Source organism: Schistocerca gregaria, chromosome 2, assembly GCF_023897955.1.
Source record: "Schistocerca gregaria isolate iqSchGreg1 chromosome 2, iqSchGreg1.2, whole genome shotgun sequence".
Lineage (NCBI taxonomy): Eukaryota > Metazoa > Arthropoda > Insecta > Orthoptera > Acrididae > Schistocerca > Schistocerca gregaria.
In genome coordinates, this window is record NC_064921.1 from 749,933,366 (window position 1) to 749,954,098 (window position 20,733).

The window sequence follows — 20,733 nt, forward strand, 5'->3', positions numbered from 1 at the left end:
TTTTTCCATTTGTCTGTAAAGAATTCACGTTAGTATTTTCCATTCGTGAGTTATTAAACTGATTGTTCGGTAATTTTCACATCTGTCAGCACCTGCTTTCTTTGGGATTGGAATTATTATATTCTTCTTGAAGTCTGAGGGTATTTCGCCTGTCTCATACATCCTGCTCACCAGATGGTAGAGTTTTGTCAGGACTGGCTCTCCCAAAGCTGTCATTAGTTCTAATGGAATGTTGTCTACTCCCGGGGCCTTGTTTGGACTCGGGTCTTTCAGTGCTCTGTCAAACTCTTTACGCAGTATCATATCTCCCATTTCATCTTCAGCTACATCATCTTCCATTTCCATAATATTATCCTCAAGTGCGTCGCCCTTGTATAGACCCTCTATATACTCCTTCCACCTTTCTGCTTTCCCTTCTTTGCTTAGAGCTGGGTTTCCATCAAAGCTCTTGATATTCATGCAAGTGGTTCTCCTTTCTCCAAAGTCTCTTTAATTTTCCTGTAAGCAGTATCTATCTATCTTACCCCACGTGAGATACGCCTCTACATCCTTACATTTGTCCTCTAGCCATGCCTGCTTAGCCATTTTGCACTTCCTGTCGATTTCATTTTTGAGACGTTTGTATTCCTTTTTGCCTGCTTCATTTACTGCATTTTTATATTTTCTCCTTTCATCAATTAAATTCAATATTTCTTCTGTTACCCAAGGGTTTCTACTAGCCCTCATCTTTTTACCTATTTGATCCTCTGCTGCCTTCACTATTTCATCCCTCAAAGGTACCCATTCTTCTTCTTCTACTGCATTTCTTTCCTCCATTCCTGTCAATTGTTCCCTTATGCTCTCCCTGAAACTCTGTACAACCTCTGGTTCTCTCAGTTTATCCAGGTCCCATCTCCTTCAATTCCCACCTTTTTGCAGTGTCTTCAGTTTTAATCTACAGTTCAGAACCAATAGATTGTGGTCAGAGTCTACATCTGCCCTTGGAAATGTCTTACAATTTAAAACGTGGTTCCTAAATCTCTGTCTTACCATTATATAATCCATCTGAAACCTGTCAGTATCTCCAGGCTTCTTCCATGTATACAACCTTCTTTTATGATTCTTGAACGAAGTGTTACCTATGATTAAGTTGTGCTCTGTGCAAAATTCTATCAAGCGGCTTCCTCTTTCATTTCTTAGCCTCAATCCATATTCCCCTACTATGTTTCTTTCTCTTCCTTTACCTACTGTCGCATTCCAGTCACCCATGACTATTAAATTTTCTTCCCCTTCACTACCTGAATAATTTCTTTTATCTCATCATACATTTCTTCAATTTCTTCGTCATCTGCAGAGCTGGTTGGCATATAAACTTGTACTACTGTAGTAGGTGTGGGCTTTGTGTCTATCTTGGCCACAATAATGTGTTCCTATTCTGTTTGTAGTAGCTTACCCGCACTCCTATTTTTTTATTCATTATTAAACTGCCTCCTGCATTACCCCTATTTGATTTTGTATTTATAATCCTGTATTCACCTGACCAGAAATCTTGTCCACACTCCGAACCGTAGAATGCCAGTATTCTTTCTTCTGATAACAACGTCCTCTTGAGTAGCCCCACCCCCCACCCCCTCTCCCCCCCCTGCCCCGGAGATCCGAATGGGGGACTATTTTACCTCCGGAAATCTGGTATAAAGCATTAAATAGAAAATAAGGTACTTTCTAATTTTTAGCAATTACAAATAAATACAAACATAAAATTAAAACAGTTGTTAATTATGTATAAATTTTTTTTTAAAATTTAACAATAATACATACAGCATTTTTGTATGAAATATTAATTTATGATGACTACTTGTATTTTCATGTCATTTATTATTAAAAAGTCATCTTTATTTGGAAGTGATACATTTTTTTACTATGTTAACATGTCATTATAAAATGCAAAGCAAGTGTGTCTACCAAGAATCAAACCAGTGACCTCACGTTTACAAGAGTAAAGCTTGATGCTCATTGCTATAGTCACCTCTGTTAATAGCTTGAATTATTTTGTACTTAACTATGCTTCGAGCTGTTGAAGAATTTTTGTGAATTGTTTTGTCTGCATAGCTCTAGGTTATGAGTCAGTAAAACAACATATATTGAATATCCACGTCAATCGCAGGTGCACACCACCCAAAGCATTGCAGCTATCACCATCACCTGGATCGAGTCCATTTTCATCACTGCGCCGGCAGCGACGTGTACCTCATGTAGTAGCAGACGTTCCCACTCCCTCTGGCTCAGTCTTTCCATTTAGTCCTGGAAGTCCTTCAAGTCGACCCTTTCCCGGAGAAGACGATGCCGAGAAGGAGCCAGATCGGAAGTGTGCTGTGGATGCAACTGGTGGATGTCTACGGCTATCAGCTCAGTCGCCGCCTTCGGATAGTTCGGCATCTGGTATGTTTCACAGTTGAACCTCCTTGCATGGGGATACTGTTGACTTACTCCTTCATGTGAGAAAGATGAAATTGTATATTGGTTTATTACTTATACATATGAATGATGGTAAAGAATTACACACAATTGAAGCTTTGATGACAAGTAAATGAATGTTTGCATGAAAAATGCTCAGTGTTCTTGCCATGTCCGATTCAGATAAAACCCAAGCTTTCAGTTATTGACTCTATCATGATCATCAGGGGCTAAGTCTTACTGGCATGATACCGGTGGCACTCCCACATTTATACCCAGAGGACAGCATGTGACTGACTTGTTTACATAATGACAACTCGGAAATGGTGCATACTGAGGTGTCATCCTGTACATCAATAAATTTTGTTTGCAATCATCATCCTTTGCTTCAGGCGGTAAACTTCGAGAAGTTTTCCTCTGTGTTCTTTCTTTGTTAAATACACACTTCCATCCTTTGCTAAGCACATACCTGGCATGTATATTGGAGTTGTAATCACATAGACTAATTTTAACTGCTTTTCTGATCAGTTATCCATTGTGTGGTCAAATATCCTTGTTTGTTCAGACAAAACTGGCTATTCATGTAGCAGTGCATGTAAGCATGCACTTCATGAAGGAAGAGCACAGAGGAAGGTTTCTTGCCATTTGCCACCTTATGTAAGGGATGCTGTTGCAAGTGATGCTGGATAGAACACGTAAACAAAATCTGTTGACATAAAGGGTGCGTCCTAAGTACACACGATTTCCATGTCGTCATGACATAATCCAGTCCTGAGGTTATAAAAGTGGGAGCATACCCAGTTTCATGATAGTCACACTTATCCCCTAATGATGACGATGATGGTGGCAATCATCAAAAGCTCGGAATTTTATCCATATTTGATGCATCAAGTAAATGGAGAACTTTTTATGCAAGTACTCATTTGTGAATTATTTCATAGCCAAATTGCATGGTTGTTTGTGATGTTCAGGATTGCTTTTAATTAGTCTGCCAAGTGGAAACTTTTCCAGCAGGGTTTTATAACAAAAAATTTGAATCTTAGTCTCTCCTTCTTTGACTCTTCACAATACTGCGATTGGACTCTGACCAAAGTATTCTGACTTGTTGACCTCATGGAAGTGGTAGGGTTCCTGTGAATATCAATATATGGAGTGGGAATCCTATTAAACTGTGTGTAAAATGCCCATTACTTTATCTTTCGTGTACAATATATGGGTTCAGCAAGCTGCACATTTATGAACTGCCATAGACTTCAGGACATTATAAACCCACTAGTTTAATTTCATATTTTGTATTGCAAATAAGTGCATTTTCTGAGAAGGACCGTCTCCATCTACTTCTACATCTACATATCTACATCTACATACATACTCCGCAATCCTCCGTACGCTGCATGGCGGAGGGTGCCTTGTACCACAACTAGTCATTTCCTTTCCTGTTCCACTCACGGATAGAGTGGAGAAAAGCAACTGCCTATATGCCTCTATATGTGCTCTAATTGCTAGCATCTTATCCAATAATGCACTTTTATAAATCTTTGTTACTTCCATGTGTCATTTCTACTGCAGTTTGTATTGTCAGGTAAAAACTGTAACTGTAAGGCTATAGCATTCAGCATGACAGAACATTTTCAAAGTTATTGGTTGATTGAGCCAGATTTGAAGTTTTGGATAGAAGAAAGCCTTACAATGTTAAGTTTTCTTTAAGTAATGTGGGTATAACAGCTTTCAAAAGCCATGCCAAAGTATTAAAACATTTTAGCACATTTACAGTCTACAAAATTATCACTCCTCTTAAAATTTTTGAACTCACCTATCAATACTTTGGTGTATTCAAACACTGATGACTCACAAGTCAATGTGGTCAGTTGAAAGTGATGTAGAGTTATTTTTTAAAAAAATGTTCAAAAATAGTGAAATAGCCAGAAGAATGGAACTGCAGCAAACTGAAATTGCATGCTTAATGTTTTATGGTATTGTGCCATATTATAAAGATAGACTGAGGGAATCATATTACTTCTTCTAATCATTTTATTATAATATTTGATGAGTCACTTGATAAGTTTTGTCAAGAAACTAAAATGGATATAAATATCAGATTTTGGAGTAATGGTGGGGGGGAGTTTGTACATGATACTTAACATCTGCTTTGCTTCGTTGTACACGCGTCTACCTCTTATAAGCCTTAATAAAGTTTTACAAATCTCAATGAATGGACCAAATATTAATCATCAATTTTTCAGCAATCTGAAATCTGAGTGCAGTCTATGAAACAAATTAATGACTCAGTGATACTTAATATGGACAGTTGCACAAGAATATCCAAATTATACTTCTGTGGCACCAATCACCAATTCTGCATAGGTCTTTAGTGACAGTCATTCAAAATATACTGTGAAGATTTATCAAAGCAGATGTAGGGCCTACTGAAGTCTATTGATTTCTTAACAAGTATAGACTTAACTGATAAAAAATATTTACTCCTGTACAATCAAATACACTTAGGATTTGGTACTAGAAAAGCTATCAGAGAATTTTTTAAAAAAAAAAAGAAAGAAAGAAAGAGTCTCTTATCAAATTATCTTACAGTTTATAAAAGATGTCACAACTGCTTTCATAGCTTTTACAAAAAAATTATTGACACAGTTACTCTTACTAAGCTTACCAAAGCAGTCTCACATTTTGATCCGTCTTGTACATTTTCCTAAAGTCAACAGCGAGGACTGAAAAGTCTACTCACTGTTTTGAATGAAAGTAATTGTATCAGTGGTATTGTGCCTGATGAAATCATTTGAGATTTAAGCAATTTATGTTCTCAATCTTCGGCATAACTAATTCTCAAAAATTATTTGCAGGCTAAGAAACACCTAGATCATTTTTGGAATGAATTAATGGTTACACACACCTATCCACAGTCATTAATAAAATTGTTAAAGATGGTTATGATTTTATCTCATGGCAGTGCTAATATTGAAAGTGGGTTTTCAGTCAATTAAGAGACTGTTATGTTGAGATAAAGAAGTTAAAATAACCGAATCAGAAGATTTGAGAAAAAGCTTCTAGTAAATTTAAAAAAAAGGCATGAAAAAGCCAGACTTTTAGCTAAGATTTTAAATGATTGATGAGCAATCTAAAAATACTCAATAATTTGGTCTGCCAAATATTAAAATTTTAATTTGAACTAGTTCATACTACAAATCATTAGCTTGTTTTTGTGTTAATTCATTTTAAATTATGTACATTTTATAAATGTGTTAAATTACTTATAATTACCATCTATATCAGTGCACTGAAAACGAATAAAATAAAAAGTAAACTATATAAATTGACAGAGTTAAAGGTTCCGCCTTAATTTTTGTGAGTTTTGTACCAGATTTAATTATTTTCAGTTAGAAAACAACATAAATAAAAATTTCAAAATCAGGGGAAAATATTACAAACATTACTGGAAATACGAGGAAATATTTGATCCATTTCTTTGTTGCCATCCTCATCTCAGCCTTGGTCTTCCCCCTGATCTGTTACTTCTGATGTCGTCCTCCTCCGCCTACCTGATCTGCCATTCTCAATGCATTATATGCCCATACTATTTCAGTCTTCTCACTTTAATCACTCCCACAACGTCCACCAATTTGTAGAAATATGTACAACTCCTGCAGTTTATGGTTCCTCCTTTTTCTCTCGTCATCTCTGTCCTTCACTAGTCCAAAAATCTGCCTCAGAACAGCATTCTCAAATATCTGTCTTTTGGTTTAGGATGAAGGTCTGTGCTCTCTATAGGACCACAGGTTATACCTCACTCCTGTAGATTAATCTTTGTGGATCTCAGTAGAAGCTGAGACTTTAGTGGCTTTCCAAGTGCAAACCTCGACAACCTATTTCCTGCTTGAATTTCTGTCATTGTTAACGTGTGAAGGTTTATTGTTTTCCTCTCTGATCACTACAACATATTTGGTAGTATCCATCTTCATCTTTAAGGCTGCCCACATTTCCTCCTCCAGTAATACTCTTACCATCTGAATTATGTCTTGCTCATGTGATTTTTTTTCTGGTAAAATTATTATGAACTATGACTAAAGCTTTGATCTGTTCGCAAATCATGTATTAAATTTGTTATTGGTTGATACTTTTAAATTGTGCAGCTATGTTCAAATTTATTAACATTAATCAAGTAATTAAATTTAGAAATGGAAGTATGGAATTACTGACACTCACCAACTTCCCCTGTTTTTGTCTGTGAGCAATTTATTTAGTGAAAAAATGTGTCTTCATGCCAAATGCAACTTTGGGGAGTAGGAAGCGAAGTAGAAGTTACAAAGCTCCTTCCTTATCTGTGCAGACAATGTAAATGTATCTAGTGACATATTTAAAGTATTTCTTCGTGACTACCTGTATATTGTAATTTCCCCAAGGAAGTAATCAGGAACTTAACAAATCTGTAAATCTGTTGTGTAAATGAATAAAAATGAAGGTAGCAACCACTTATGTGTAGTTTCTTGGTGTGTAGCCCATAGACAAATTAAATACTAAAAATTCATAACAGCCTTTTTCAGCTACCTATCCTTTGCTGGAATAAGTGCACACTTTCTTACAACAGTCACAGTGCCTGACAGTGGATTTATTCATTATCAAGGGCAAGAAACACATGCATAGTGATTGTGGATGAATTTGTTAGTGCTCTCGTTTACTCAGTGTCTCGAGGCGGGGGAATGCTACTGGTGATCAATATCACACAGTATTTCAATGGTCCAACTACGGCCTTCATCATATTAAATGTTTTGCCGAATCTTGCTGAACTGATGTGAAACTGGAGACTGGTCCCTATCGAGATACAAAAAGACAGGGCACTTGTCCCATAAGCTGTCAGATGGAAGTCCTTCATATTCGGCCAGCAAAACGTATTCGTGGCCATTTTAGACTGTAATGTAATAATAGAAATTCCTGGGTGGAACAGTATGTAAAAAGAAGGGTAATGCAATCACTCACGTATAGTGAACTGATGTGTGGTGCATAGACACACATAAGAGAAAGCAGTTTTTACTAGGTTTCGTGCTCTGACTCTTTATATTGCAAAAGTACAGTCAGTGACACACACAACCACACTGACACCCAAACACATATTCCCACTGCTGTGGCGAGACACTATTCAGAGCAGTTGCCTGAACAGTGGTAAGGAAGGGTTATGTAGTGATGCAGGGGCCATAGGGGGTCATAGTGGGGTAGTGTGGGGCAGGTCTTTCAACAGATGACTCAACGTCTGCACAACAAGATGAAAGGGGTTCAGAGGGTATATCTTAAAAGAGGTATAAAGGGAGAAAGGGGGAAGGAGAGGAAGGTAGAGATGAAGAGGGGGGAAGAGAAGATACAGGAAAGTGGGAAAACAGAGAGAGAGAGAGAGAGAGAGAGAGAGAGAGAGAAACTGCCTGGGTATGGGGGGAGTGTGGGAAAAGGCAGCACACAATGTGGATGGGGGAAGGGGTGGTGTGGACAAAGAGGTAAATTGAGGCTGTGGCAAACAGATTAGCAGAGGTCTAGGCCAGCGGGATTCCACAAGCACAGTCACAATGAAGTAGCTGTGAAAGTCGTTTGCGTTGTGGTGCACTGCATGTTTGGCAACCGGGTGGTCAAGTTTTCAGTTTATCCCAGTGTGGCGGTGGCCATTCATGTGAATAAAACAGTTGATTACGTATCATGTCCACATAGAAAGCTGTATAGTAATCACAGTGTAGATGGTATGTAACATGGCTGCTTCATACAAGGCCCTGCCTTTTATTGGGGAGACTGTGGTAGGGGGTGGTGGATGGAGGTACAGGATAGGTCTTGCACCTGGGGCACCAAAACTCATGATCACTGTGATGGAGCCTTTGTCAACAGAAAGGGTGGTAAGTTCATAACCTGAAGACAGTTCAGTCCTAATCATCCTACCTGCAGACAAAAGCTCCATCACAGTGGTCATGAATTGTAATGACTATGTGGCTGAGGGTCTCTGCCAACTTTCCGATACCTCTGCATACAAACCTTATGACTGTGATCACATTACAGAAATCCAACAAGATTGCTAGCAGCTCGTTAAGGCCTTAAGGTCCATCCCGAAACCTGACATTTGTATCCATCTCTCTCTTGACATCAGCCGCTCCCTCCCCCACACTCTTACCTTTTACATAATCCCCATACTCCATAAATCCAACCCCACCGGTCTCCCAACTGATTATCCCATTGTGTCAGTGTGCAGTGCTCCCATGGAATGAAGCTCTGCTTTTGTCCACAAACACCTCCAAAACACTGTCTGTAACCTCCCATCCTACATCTAACACACTGCTCACTTTTTCACCACCTTTCCACAGTTCCTGTCCTATTACCATCAGACTGCTTGTTGGTCATTGCAGATGTAACATCCATATACACCAACATCACCCATGCCAATGGCCTTGTGGCCATTTAACACTATCTTTCACAAAGTCCTTCTGATATCAGACCTACCACATCTTTCCTAATCCTCCTGGCCAACCACATCTACACCCACAATTATTTCACTTTCAAAGGTCAAACCTATAAACAAATCCGTGGTTCTGTCAAAGGTTCTCTCACCATTCTGTGTCAGCTTATTTATGAGCTGTCTGGAGGAATGCTTCCTATCCTGTCAATGCAGTCCAGTCCAATTTGGCAGCACAGTGCACTACTGTGAGCCTTCTGCTGCACCATGTTAGTGGTGACTTGGTGTAACATCAGGCTATTGCTGGATGGCAGCAACTCTGTCCTTCTCGGACCACTGCCTCGTCACAGCATCAAGGCAGCCCCCTCAGAAGTGCCTTCCAGGGGAAGACGTCTTCTCACGTGCTGGTCACGCATTGACGTTTTGGGTGGCCAAAGCATTCTTGATCGCCCTGTGATGAGCCATGTTCGCTGCCAGTACGCAGATCAGCGAGTCTGAATTGACAAGACTAGTAGACCACCTCATTCGTGGTGCAGCTCATCATAAGTCGAACAGTGCTATCCACCCTCCTCTGCACTTGACTTACAAATGAGGACAGGCTATGACTCGTCTTAGTGATTCTTCTTTGCCAAGTTGGCAGACTCAGAGAGTTGCGTGACAGATGTGCCCCCTCATGACAGAAGGTTTCTTCTGCACAGTCTTCTTTCCTATCCTGTGACACAGAGGACACAACAATCCATTTGCATTGTAAGAACAACAAACGACAATTTGCTCCTTTGCACAGCCACAGCACAGAACTTATTCTCAAGCTCTCTTCGGCCCAGTGAGTGTAGCACGCAGCAGCAGCTGTGTGCACTCCTGACTGGTTGACTAGTTTGGACTTCTAACTCCTTTCGTCTTCCTGTGCAGCCACTGAGTCATCTGTCAATAGGTTTGCCCCACACTACCTCACATTCCCCTCCTTGTCTCATGCATTCTTCCCCACCCCCTTCAGTCCAGGCAACTTCTCTTAGTAATGCATTACCAATAATCAGTCTCACTGTGGCAATGGGAGTCTGCATTTGGGTGCCTGTGTCATTGCATGTGTAAATATGTATTCTTCTTCTTCTCCCCCCCCCCCCCCCCCTCTCTCTCTCTCTCTCTCTCTCTCTCTCTCTCTCTCTCTCTTTTTACCCTATAAGTATGTTGTCTCTGTTTTGCATTGGTTTGGCAGGGCAAAGTGACTGCCTCTTCTCTGATGACAGCAAGGATTGGACCATTGAAATATTATATCTCATATGTTTTAGAATATGCTGGCAAATCCAGCAAAAATTCCATAAGAAACATCTTGCTCATCAACTATTTCAGATCAATTCATTGTAGAATGCAGCATTCCTTTAAACATGTATAAATTAATCTAAAACTTAACATCCCAGTAGTAGTGGGCGAAAGGAGGGAGGATAAAGTGTCTTTACAGAATTTGAATTGGGTGGAAAATGACAGGAGAGGAAAGGACATGAAAAGGGGAAAGACGGGGATGTTATTGTGGATTCTCTAGTCCCAATTTCAGTTCCGTGGAAACCAGATAATATCCATAGTGTGAAAATGTCGCCCAAACCATTGCTGCGTATATTAACATTTTGTGAACTCACTTTCGCATATGATTATGTGCTAGAAGTTTGACTGCTCCATAGAGGTGGCAGACTTAGAGTAAACTGCATGTTCTGATCTAGAGTTTTCATATTGTGAATTGTACACTCCTTGCTGGGATGCACCTTTGTTTCATTATGTTAAATTATGTAATGCTGTTGAACATGTAACAGTTATTTTAAAATTTTAACCTAATTTATGGATTTGCTGAACCTTTCAATGATGTAATGGTGCAGTTCAGTATTAAGACTTAATGATTACAATAAAGAAGGGCAAAAAGATCATTCTGACAGTGGTAGCAAGAAACATCACCTGAGACACTGAAATTATTTCCCTATGCTCAGTGTACAATGTAATCATTTTCACTTATTTTCAATAGAAATCTCAAAACAAAGATTCCAAGACTTACCAAACGGGAAACTGCCAGTAGACAGGCACAATAAATAAAACACACAAACACACACACAGAATTTCTAGCTTTCGCAACCGACGGTTGCTTCTTCAGGAAAGAGAGAAGGAGAGGGAAAGACGAAAGGATGTGGGTTTTAAGGGACAGGGTAAGGAGTCATTCCAATCCCAGGAGCGGAAAGACCTTAGGGGGAAGAAAGGACAGGTGTACACTCGCACACACGCACATATCCATCCGCACATACACAGACACAAGCAGAAATTTGTAAAGGCAAAGAGTTCGGGCAGAGATGTCAGTCGAGGCGGAAGTACAAAGGCAAAGAAGTTGTTGAAAGACAGGTGAGGTATGAGCAGCGGCAACTTGAAATTAGCGGAGGTTGAGGCCTGGCGGATATCGAGAAAAGAGGATATACTGAAGGGCAAGTTCCCATCTCCGGAGTTCGGGTAGGTTGGTGTTGGTGGGAAGTATCCAGATAACCCGGACGGTGTAACACTGTGCCAAGATGTGCTGGCCATGCACCAATGCATGTTTAGCCACAGGGTGATCCTCATTACCAACAAACACTGTCTGCCTGTGTTCATTCATGCGAATGGACAGTTTGAAATCCTCCCCACTCCACCAAGAGTGTCTTTCCGCCATCCACCTAACCTTCGTAACCTCTTGGTTCATCCCTATGAAATCCCGGGATTGGAATGACTCCTTATCCTCTCCCTTAAAACCCACATCCTTTCATCTTTCCTTTTCCTTCCCTCTTTCCTGACGAAGCAGCCGCCGGTTGCGAAAGCTCGAAATTGTGTGTGTGTGTTTGTGTGTTTTATTCGTTGTGCCTATCTACCGGCGCTTTCCCACTTGGTAAGTCTTGGAATCTTTGTTTTTAATATATTTTTCCCATGTGGAAGTTTCTTTCTACTTTTTGTATAAAGATGATGCGACTTACCAAACAGAAGCACTGGCAGGTCGATAGACACACAAACATATGTTTTTGTTTGTGTTTGTTTGTGTGTCTATCGACCTTTCCGCGCTTCTGTTTGGTAAGTCACATCATCTTAATAAAACACACAAACACACACACAGAATTTCTAGCTTTCGCAACCGACGGTTGCTTCTTCAGTAAAGAGGGAAGGAGAGGGAAAGACGAAAGGATGTGGGTTTTAAGGGAGTGGGTAAGCAGTCATTCCAATCCCAGGAGCGGAAAGACTTCCCTTAGCGGGAAAAAAGGACAGGTGTACACTTGCAACACACACACACATATCCATCCGCACATACACAGACACAAGCAGACATTTCCTCCTAAGGTAAGTCTTTCCGCTCCCGGGATTAGAATGACTTCTTACCCTCTCCCTTAAAACCCACATGTCTGCTTGTGTCTGTGTATGTGCGGATAGATATGTGTGTGTGCGAGTGTACACCTGTCCTTTTTTCCCCCTAAGGGAAGTCTTTCCCTCTCCTTCCCTCTTTCCTGAAGAAGCAACCGTCGGTTGCGAAAGCTAGAAATTCTATGTGTGTGTTTGTGTGTTTGAAAGAAACATTCCACATGGAAAAAATATATTAAAAACAAAGATTCCATGACTTACCAAGCGGGAAAGCGCTGGTAGATAGGCACAATAATAATAAAAAAAAAAAAAAGGTAAGAAAATTTCGAGCTTTCGCAGCCCACGGTTGGTTCGTCAGGAAAGAGGGAAGGAGAGGGAAAGAAGAAAGGATGTGGGTTTTAAGGGAGAGGGTAAGGAGTCATTCCAATCCCGGGAGCAGAAAGACTTACCTTACAGGTATACATTCGCAAACACACACATATCCATCCACACATATACAGACACAAGCAGACATTTGCCTTTAAATATGTCTGCTTGTGTGTGTATATATATATATATATATATATATATATATATATTAAAAACAAAGATTCCAAGACTTACCAAGCGGGAAAGCGCCGGCAGACAGGCACATGAACAAAACACACAAACACACACACAGAATTACGAGCTTTCGCAACTGGCAGTTGCTTCGTCAGGAAAGAGGGAAGGAGAGGGAAAAATGAAAGGATGTGGGTTTTAAGGGAGAGAGTAAGGAGTCATTCCAATCCCGGGAGCGGAAAGACTTCCCTTAGGGGAAAAAAAGGACAGGTGTACACTCTCGCGCGCACACACACACACACACACACATATCCATCCGCACATATATATATATATATATATATATATATATATATATATATATATATATATATGTGTGTGTGTGTGTGTGTGTTTGTGTGTGTGTGTGCGCGCGCGCGCGCGCACGCGAGTGTATACCTGATTTTTTTTCCTCCTAAGGTAAGTCTATCCGCTCCCGGGATTGGAATGACTCCTAACCCTCTCCCTTAAAACCCACATGCTTTCACCTTTCCCTCTCCTTCCCTCTTTCTTGAAGAAGCAACCGTGGGTTGCGAAAGCTCGAAATTTTGTGTGTGTGTTTGTGTGTTTTTTTTATTGCGCCTGTCTACCAGTGCTTTCCCGCTTGGTAAGTCATGGAATCTTTGTTTTTAATAGATAGGGAAACATTCCATGTGGGAAAAATATATCTAAGAACAAAGATGATGTGACTTACCAAACGAAAGCGCTGGCAGGTTGATAGACACACGAACAAACACAAACATACACACAAAATTTTTGTGTGTATGTTTGTGTGTCTGTCAACCTGCCAGCACTTTCGTTTGGTAAGTCACATCATCTTTGTGTGTGTATATATATATATATATATAGTTTTAATCTCATTTTCTGATTTTATCAGTCTGTTCTCTCCATGGATTCCAAGTAGTCCACTTTTAATATTCTTTTTGTTATACTCGCATTGTTCCATGAAGTAACTTACAGAGTTTAGAGTTTATGTGCATCCCTTTGCTTCATACCATAGTAAGCTCAGTTGACATTGTGTAGGAGAAGCCTTTATTTAATGTTCATTTTGTTTTGGGAACAGGTTCTGGATCAGGATCCTCAGAGCAGCCAACACCTGTAAATGCTGATTATGCCAACTGCAGTCCACCACGTCGTCCTTTCTCAGAGCTTGTGGACCTTCCGCAGCCTGTGGAGAGTGGACCCAGTCTGGCTCCCCGTGTCATCAGAGCTCGGGGCTCTTGGGGACCAGGAGAGAATATTCCAAAGTTCGAAACACGCAGTGAGAGAGCAAGTTCATCTGAGCAGATATATGACTGTAGGGACAAGCCTCCGGTTCCACCTGCAAAGCCTCAAGGCTCAACAGCACCCACAGCAAGAAGTGTCAGACTGACCAATTTCACAGAGAAACAGTTACCGGGTATCGACGCAGGACAAATGAAGTTGTGTGAACTTCAAGCGTGTGGCCGCCAGCAGGAAAGTGTTAACTACTCCACAAGGAGTGAACTCCAAAACGTGGGTAGAACTGAAAGTGATCAAATCAATGCATCAGGTATGAGCACAACAGACGATCAAAAACAACGTAATATGTTACGGAGCCAGCAAAGAGAAGAAATAAATTCTCGGCCTGCGATGTCATTTTCCAACGAAACTGCACCTTCGCTTCTATGCGAGAATCCTGAAGAGTTGAACTGTACATCTTCAAGGTTTGCGCAATCATCCAACTCTGATAGCAGTTCAGAAATCTTAATGGAATGTGTAGGAGAAGTTCAGGAAGAAGGGAGACCCAGCCATGTAAGGGAACATAATGACTGCCTAACTTCTGACGAAAGGAAGGAAGTTGATCAGTCAGAACATAGTACTGGAGATATATCAGCCTGCAATGATGCAGGCTGTTTAGGATCAGAGGAAAATCCTAATGTAAACTCTGTGACGACTGAACTGACAGAGAATTTGAGTCTGCCTTTGGAGGTCATTGTTCGTGAACATGCAAATAACATAAATATAGTGGCCTCGGAATGTACTGCAACAGAACAAACTCCAGAGAACTCAGTCAGTATTCACCGTGAGTCTTCAATTCAGCAAAAAGGTCCTGGAAGGCCAGTTGATGTTGGGCAGCATAAGTCACTGAAGACTCAGACGGACGTATTGAATGGCCCTACTACCAGTGCACACCGACAAGCTAATCCCTTAATACGGTCAGGCTCTACTTCTAGTACAGCATCAGCTGACCAGCAGCTACACTACGTATCACTCGATTTGGAGGACAGGCCCAGTGAGAGATCACAGCACACTCAGCTTCGAGGAGAACAGCTGTATGATGGCAGTTCTTATGCTCAGATTGACTTCTCTCACAGGACTGAGTGACTTCTGTCTTATTGATTTGCAATTTGACTGTGAGACTGTTTACTATACACCTGTTTTTTCATATTGTAATTGTAGCAAAATGAATAAGCATTGCCAGTTATTGGGGTGGTAATGCATCCTAGGTGAACTTTGAATTGTGCATCTTGCTAGCTTTGAGGCTATCTATTAATTTTTTATCTAGCTTTGGTACTGAAAGTATGAAGACAAATGCTGTTTGTATGACTTGCTGCTGAAAATAATGCTTTAGTATTAATTTGCTGCAGCAATGCCTGAAGTGTATACTAAGTAAGAACTACTCAAGTATCATTAGGAAATGTGGCACACGCTACAGAGCTCCTCACCCACCACTCAGGATCTTATGCCCTTTATGAATTAAGGTAGGCCTATCTTGTATGCCCACTTCCGTAAAGTCCACCAGTGGGTATTTGTCTGAGAAGTATAAATTTGGCAGCAACATATCTTTGTGGATACATATACTTGTGTCATTATCTGAACCTATATTTGCTTTTAAGTTTATTCTTAGAACAAGTGCATACCTAATTGGTACACACCATAGAGACATTCTAATGGAAAGGCAGCTGGCTCAGATTTATCCTCCGAGTGTATGAGGGATTTTGTTTTAAAAATTTCCACTGTACATTTGATATTTAGGAACAAGTACTTAGTACATTTTTAGCATTTTATTAGAAATGGTTACATGTGCTATGTATGGAAAAAATGTGTGTGATCGTCAGTATGTAACATGTTATCAGAATATCAAGTACCATGAGTTGAACATGTTTTCACAAAAATTTAAAAATTGTTTCTTTACAATATTTTTTTATGTCTCATTCCAAAGGTGTCCCATAACAGTCTTTTGTGGTTACCTATTTAGTGACCCAACTATGAAGTGAGAAGCACTTGTATTTCTTCTTCTCCCCCTTTTTTAAGGAAAAAACGAGAGCAAGAAAGAAATATGTTCTGTGAATTATCTCCATAACATGTTGCAGAAAGCTTTTCACATCCATGGAGCAGCATGAAATGGGAGATCTGTAGTAAATACATCTTAAAATCCAGTGCTGAAGTTCAAAGCATCAACTGAAATGATCCAAAAAAAAAAACAAAAAACACTAGATTATTTGATTTTGTACACAAAACTGTTTGAAGCATAAGTGCAAAGTAATGTTGTTGAGAATATGTGTGATGTTTGTGAACCTCTTTCTTGTCTGTCACCTTTTTCATTGCTGTTTCACATAGCTAGTTACATAAATACGTATTGCTATGCTTCAGTCGTAGGTGTGAAACAACAGTATTTTTCCCCCCCTCATGGGAAATTCAGAACTGACTGATTACAATTGCTTATAATTTAAATACGTCCTTTATTCATAACTATTTAGTTGTCTGACTGGTGAGGTTTTTCAGTGGCATGAAAATGCCTTTGTGTAAGAAAACTGATTTCCTTTGTGTTTACCAAATATTTAGCCTTAACAACTTTTTTTTTCCGTACACATTGTTCACAAGCAGCACATCATTTCTGAAATCAACCTTTTAATACCACAAACACCTCTGGATTTACATTACCAATTAACAAGTTATAATTTTTACTGTAATTTCAAGAATTTGTTTTGTTTAAAATCTGTTGTCTCTAAACATTGAACCTTGGGCCTCTCAATCACAAATCAGTTAACACTGTAATAATATTTTTATCAAATGCCAGAGAAATGAAAACATGGATTCATGGACCAGGATAGATAAGAATGTTATATCTCTGAAATGTTGGACATGGACATACTGATTGCTTTAACTGTCCACGTGCCAATATAATTCAGCCTGGGTAGCTGATGGCCTGCCTCAGTTGGTTGGTTCAGTGAATATCTTTTCAGCAAAATTGTATTTTCACATAGTAGTATAGATATTCAAATCCTGATACCTCCTTGTTTCCTTTAAGACCATACTTGTTAATACAGCACTGTTGGAAGTGCAAAAGTCACTGTTCTATGTGATGTGTTTGACTATCTGTAGATAGTTGAATGGCTTCAGTGCTCTCTGGAAAGTAGTTGGGAGTAATATCAGGTGCCAGGTGCACCATGGTGCAGTATAGCTTTCATTTCTTGCTCATGCATAAGCTGACTCAGTTTCTAAAATGTGCCTTCAGTTACTCCATAGGCATAGGCCTAAAAATCATAGTGAACAAGGGGCTGGTCCCTTTGTGATTCCAGGACTTCAGTTTCCTGATAGGAGTGTGTCATTTTCCTCAAAGTTTAATATTCAAGAAGGAATCATTCCTTTTGCTGTGTATGTAGTGGGTAGCCAGGGCACTAAATTTAACACACCTTTTGTAACTTTTTGTTACACCCTTTACACTTGATTTGTTGTAAAATAACAATATATTTTACTATCAAGAAGCAGGTCTGCAGTGAGCATCCATTACTCTTTAAGAGTGCAGCTGATTTACTAATCTAGACCAAGTGCAAAAAATTTTTTCCCATATACATACTTACAGTTTTGGTGACTGGTGCTTTGTTTTGAATTGTACCACATTCAAAGACTTTGCTTCTACTGGACTATTTATATACCTTGCAGGGTGTTCCTACCTGTAGTTGTATGTATACAGAGTATGAAATACTCTTCAAATGGACAGTGGTGTGTTTCTTAGTGGCCCTACAGACTGCTGATAGAGAATGACTGCAATAAGTTGCCATCAAATGGCAACATGTCAGAAGAACACAGTTCTCTTATCATTCTGCTGGGGAGAAGCCACGTCAGACGTGGCTGCGTGTGTCCCGTCTGTTTCCCATGTTGCATGGGGGCGTGCTGGCACGTCTCTGGGGGGGGCGGGACCCCTCCTACACTGCCCCATGTCTCCAGCCTTCTCTACTATATTTATTGTTTGTTGAACAGAAAGGAGATAGTTACGTGACATTTTATCCATTTTTGTGAGAGTTTTGATAACATTTTATGTTGTATTTATTATTGTATAGACCCAGCATTTTTACGTAATCATTATGGCATCACCATACTTACATGCAAAATACACGCATACACTTGTGCTCAGAAATAAAGACAGTTCCTATATGCCGACAAATGTAATTTGAATATATGTATATGTGTGACATGTTTTATTACTGGATATTGGATTAATGTGTTTCCTTTGTCTCTGAGGTCAAACATATTGTTATCAGTTTCAGAGTGAGGTAATCAACCTACTTTTAAGTTCTTGCATTTTTCAAAATGAGTGGACTGCACATTGTAACAAGAATTTTCATATTGTCACTGTCACTCAGCAGAAAGGGGCACAGTTGTTTTAACAAACAGTTTAAGAATATGTTTGTGATTAATTTAAATTTATGACTTCTATTATTAACATGAACATCTTGAGGAATGCTGTAATTATTGATTAATAATGTTCACACTTCAGTGAGGGGAGAGCTTAGCCCCATATTTACGTGTAGCCAAATGCCTAGTTTTTACATCTTTCAAGGGTCATCTCACCACTGTTACTGGCATATGATGTAATCCTATTAGAAGATATCTTAAGTTACATTTATTTTGCATCAATCGATGAATTTCATCAGTTTTTGTAACTACAATACTTTATAGCAGTTTCACTCTCTGATTAATTCAAAGGAATGGTGCTTATGATTGTAGAGATTTTAGAATAAATAATTACTCGGCTCTTGCTTGAAGTAAAAATAGCTAGAAGAAGCTTCCCAAATTAGTGAATTGGAAGAAATTTTAAAGTTCCTTGCTAGCTGCTTCCCTAGCTCTTATCAAAGCATAATTTATACTAGTGATTGGAAGATTGACAAAATCTTTCATGTTGGGTAGCTATACTTTTTGCTACATGCGTAAGAGGCTGTAGCTTGAACTCAGGGAGTCATACTGCAATAAATAAATAAATTTATGATTGTGTAATGCAGTGTTGTTACACACTAAAGCTTGGTGTCTGCACACTCACTACAGATGATTCAGGGGTGAAAACATTGGCTTCTCTCATGACTGTGCTACATATAACTCTGTTGTCTGAAGTACTATTACAGAAGTTTTATTACTGATTTATACTAGTGTGAGTGCTGACACCATAGTTGATGTTAACACCAAATTCTACCATTTTAAAACTATTGTGTCTTATATGACATGCTGCTGTGTGGCAACACAAAATCGAAAATCTTATAATTACATGTGCAGCCCACACTGTTACCACTGCCAGTTGCCCAGAGGCACTAAACTACCATGTCTTACATTGTAGGATTCTGTGAGTAACAGATGTTTTATTGTATACAGTTTGTTGATTTTACCTTTATTTCATTATATGAAATAGAACTGTTCATGTTATTCCTATTTTTATGTATATTTTTTGAGTTGTACAGATCCGTACCACTACTTGAATAAAAGTATGAGACACATTTCATTTTATTTTTCTTTCATTCCATGCTCCAATAACTTCCTGTTGTAATCATTTGTTTAAAATTCAGATGCACACATTTTAATTTGCAATTTTAATAAGTGTAACAGATCAGCATATTCTAGTTGAATTGGCGTGAAGTTGATCGCTGACAGTTGCAGTGGGCTGGATGCAGCAATTTTTCAGGCCTCCCTTAACCAATAATGTAATGCTATTTTGTAAATGTTTCTGTGGCATCATCTCAGTGTTGTTCCAGCTCTATAGATGGCTTCTGTTTTCGGCTGTAGTCACTAGCACTTCACAGTTGAAAACTGGCAACCGAGCTGTTAGGGATCTTCTTATCATGTCTTGTCTATAGGACTATGCATAGATGATGTCATTTGTGGAACACTATGACTGCACAGATCCTGTCTTAATTGTCTATGCTGCAGTGATGATTTCAAATACACTCTACGCAAAACTGGACAAGCCAGGTAAATTAACATAACATACACTGATGCGCAAACATTAAAAAGACAAAAATAACTTTTGCAGGATATGTAGGGACAGGAAAACTTTGCAAAATTAACAGTTTTTTTAAAAAATAAAACAAAATTAGAGATTTTTATGAGACATCATGAATTTGTAATTTTGGCATATAAAAATGTTATAAATCAGAGCTGATAGTTATTGAATTTTTGACCTCTAATTTCCTCAAGGCTGAGATTGGTTTAGGCCAATAATCATAAACTGACTGTTTATATCTTACATTACAAACTTTGATGTGACGATGAAAATAGCTCCCAAATTAGAAAAAAAGTAGATTAGTTTTGCTATTTGGGGACCAAAATAACTCATAATGGTCAAAGTAGAGAGGATATAAAATTTAGACTGGCAATGGAAAGAAAAGTATTTCTGAAGAAGAGAAATTTTTTAACACTGGGTATAGATTTAAGTGTGTGGAAGTCTTTTCTGAAACTATATGTATGGAGTGCAGCCATGTATGGAAGTGAAATATGGACGATAAATAGTTTAGAAAAGAAAGAATAGAAGCTTTCGAAATGTGGTGCTACAGAAGAATGCTGAAGATTAGGTGGGTAGATCACATAACTAATGAGGAGGTACTGAATAGAATTGGGCACAATCTGACCAAAAGAAGGGATCGGTTGGTAGGACATGTTCTGAGGCATCAAGGGATCACCAGTTTAGCATTGGAGGGTAGCGTGGA

General features: G+C 39.2%; 1 protein-coding gene across 5 annotated transcripts in view; it reads left to right on the forward strand.

Moving 5' to 3' along the window:
* Positions 1-19,528, forward strand: part of LOC126334930 (insulin receptor substrate 1) — a 211,636-nt gene extending 192,108 nt beyond the window's left edge. For all 5 annotated transcript variants that reach the window (XM_049997664.1, XM_049997666.1, XM_049997667.1 and 2 more), the window contains 2 exons: positions 2,144-2,418; positions 13,860-19,528. In XM_049997664.1, coding sequence (XP_049853621.1) covers positions 2,144-2,418; positions 13,860-15,142 — 1,558 coding nt within the window. In that variant the 3' untranslated portion in view covers positions 15,143-19,528. The remainder of the gene's footprint in view (positions 1-2,143; positions 2,419-13,859) is intronic.
* The last annotated feature ends 1,205 nt before the right edge of the window (positions 19,529-20,733 follow it).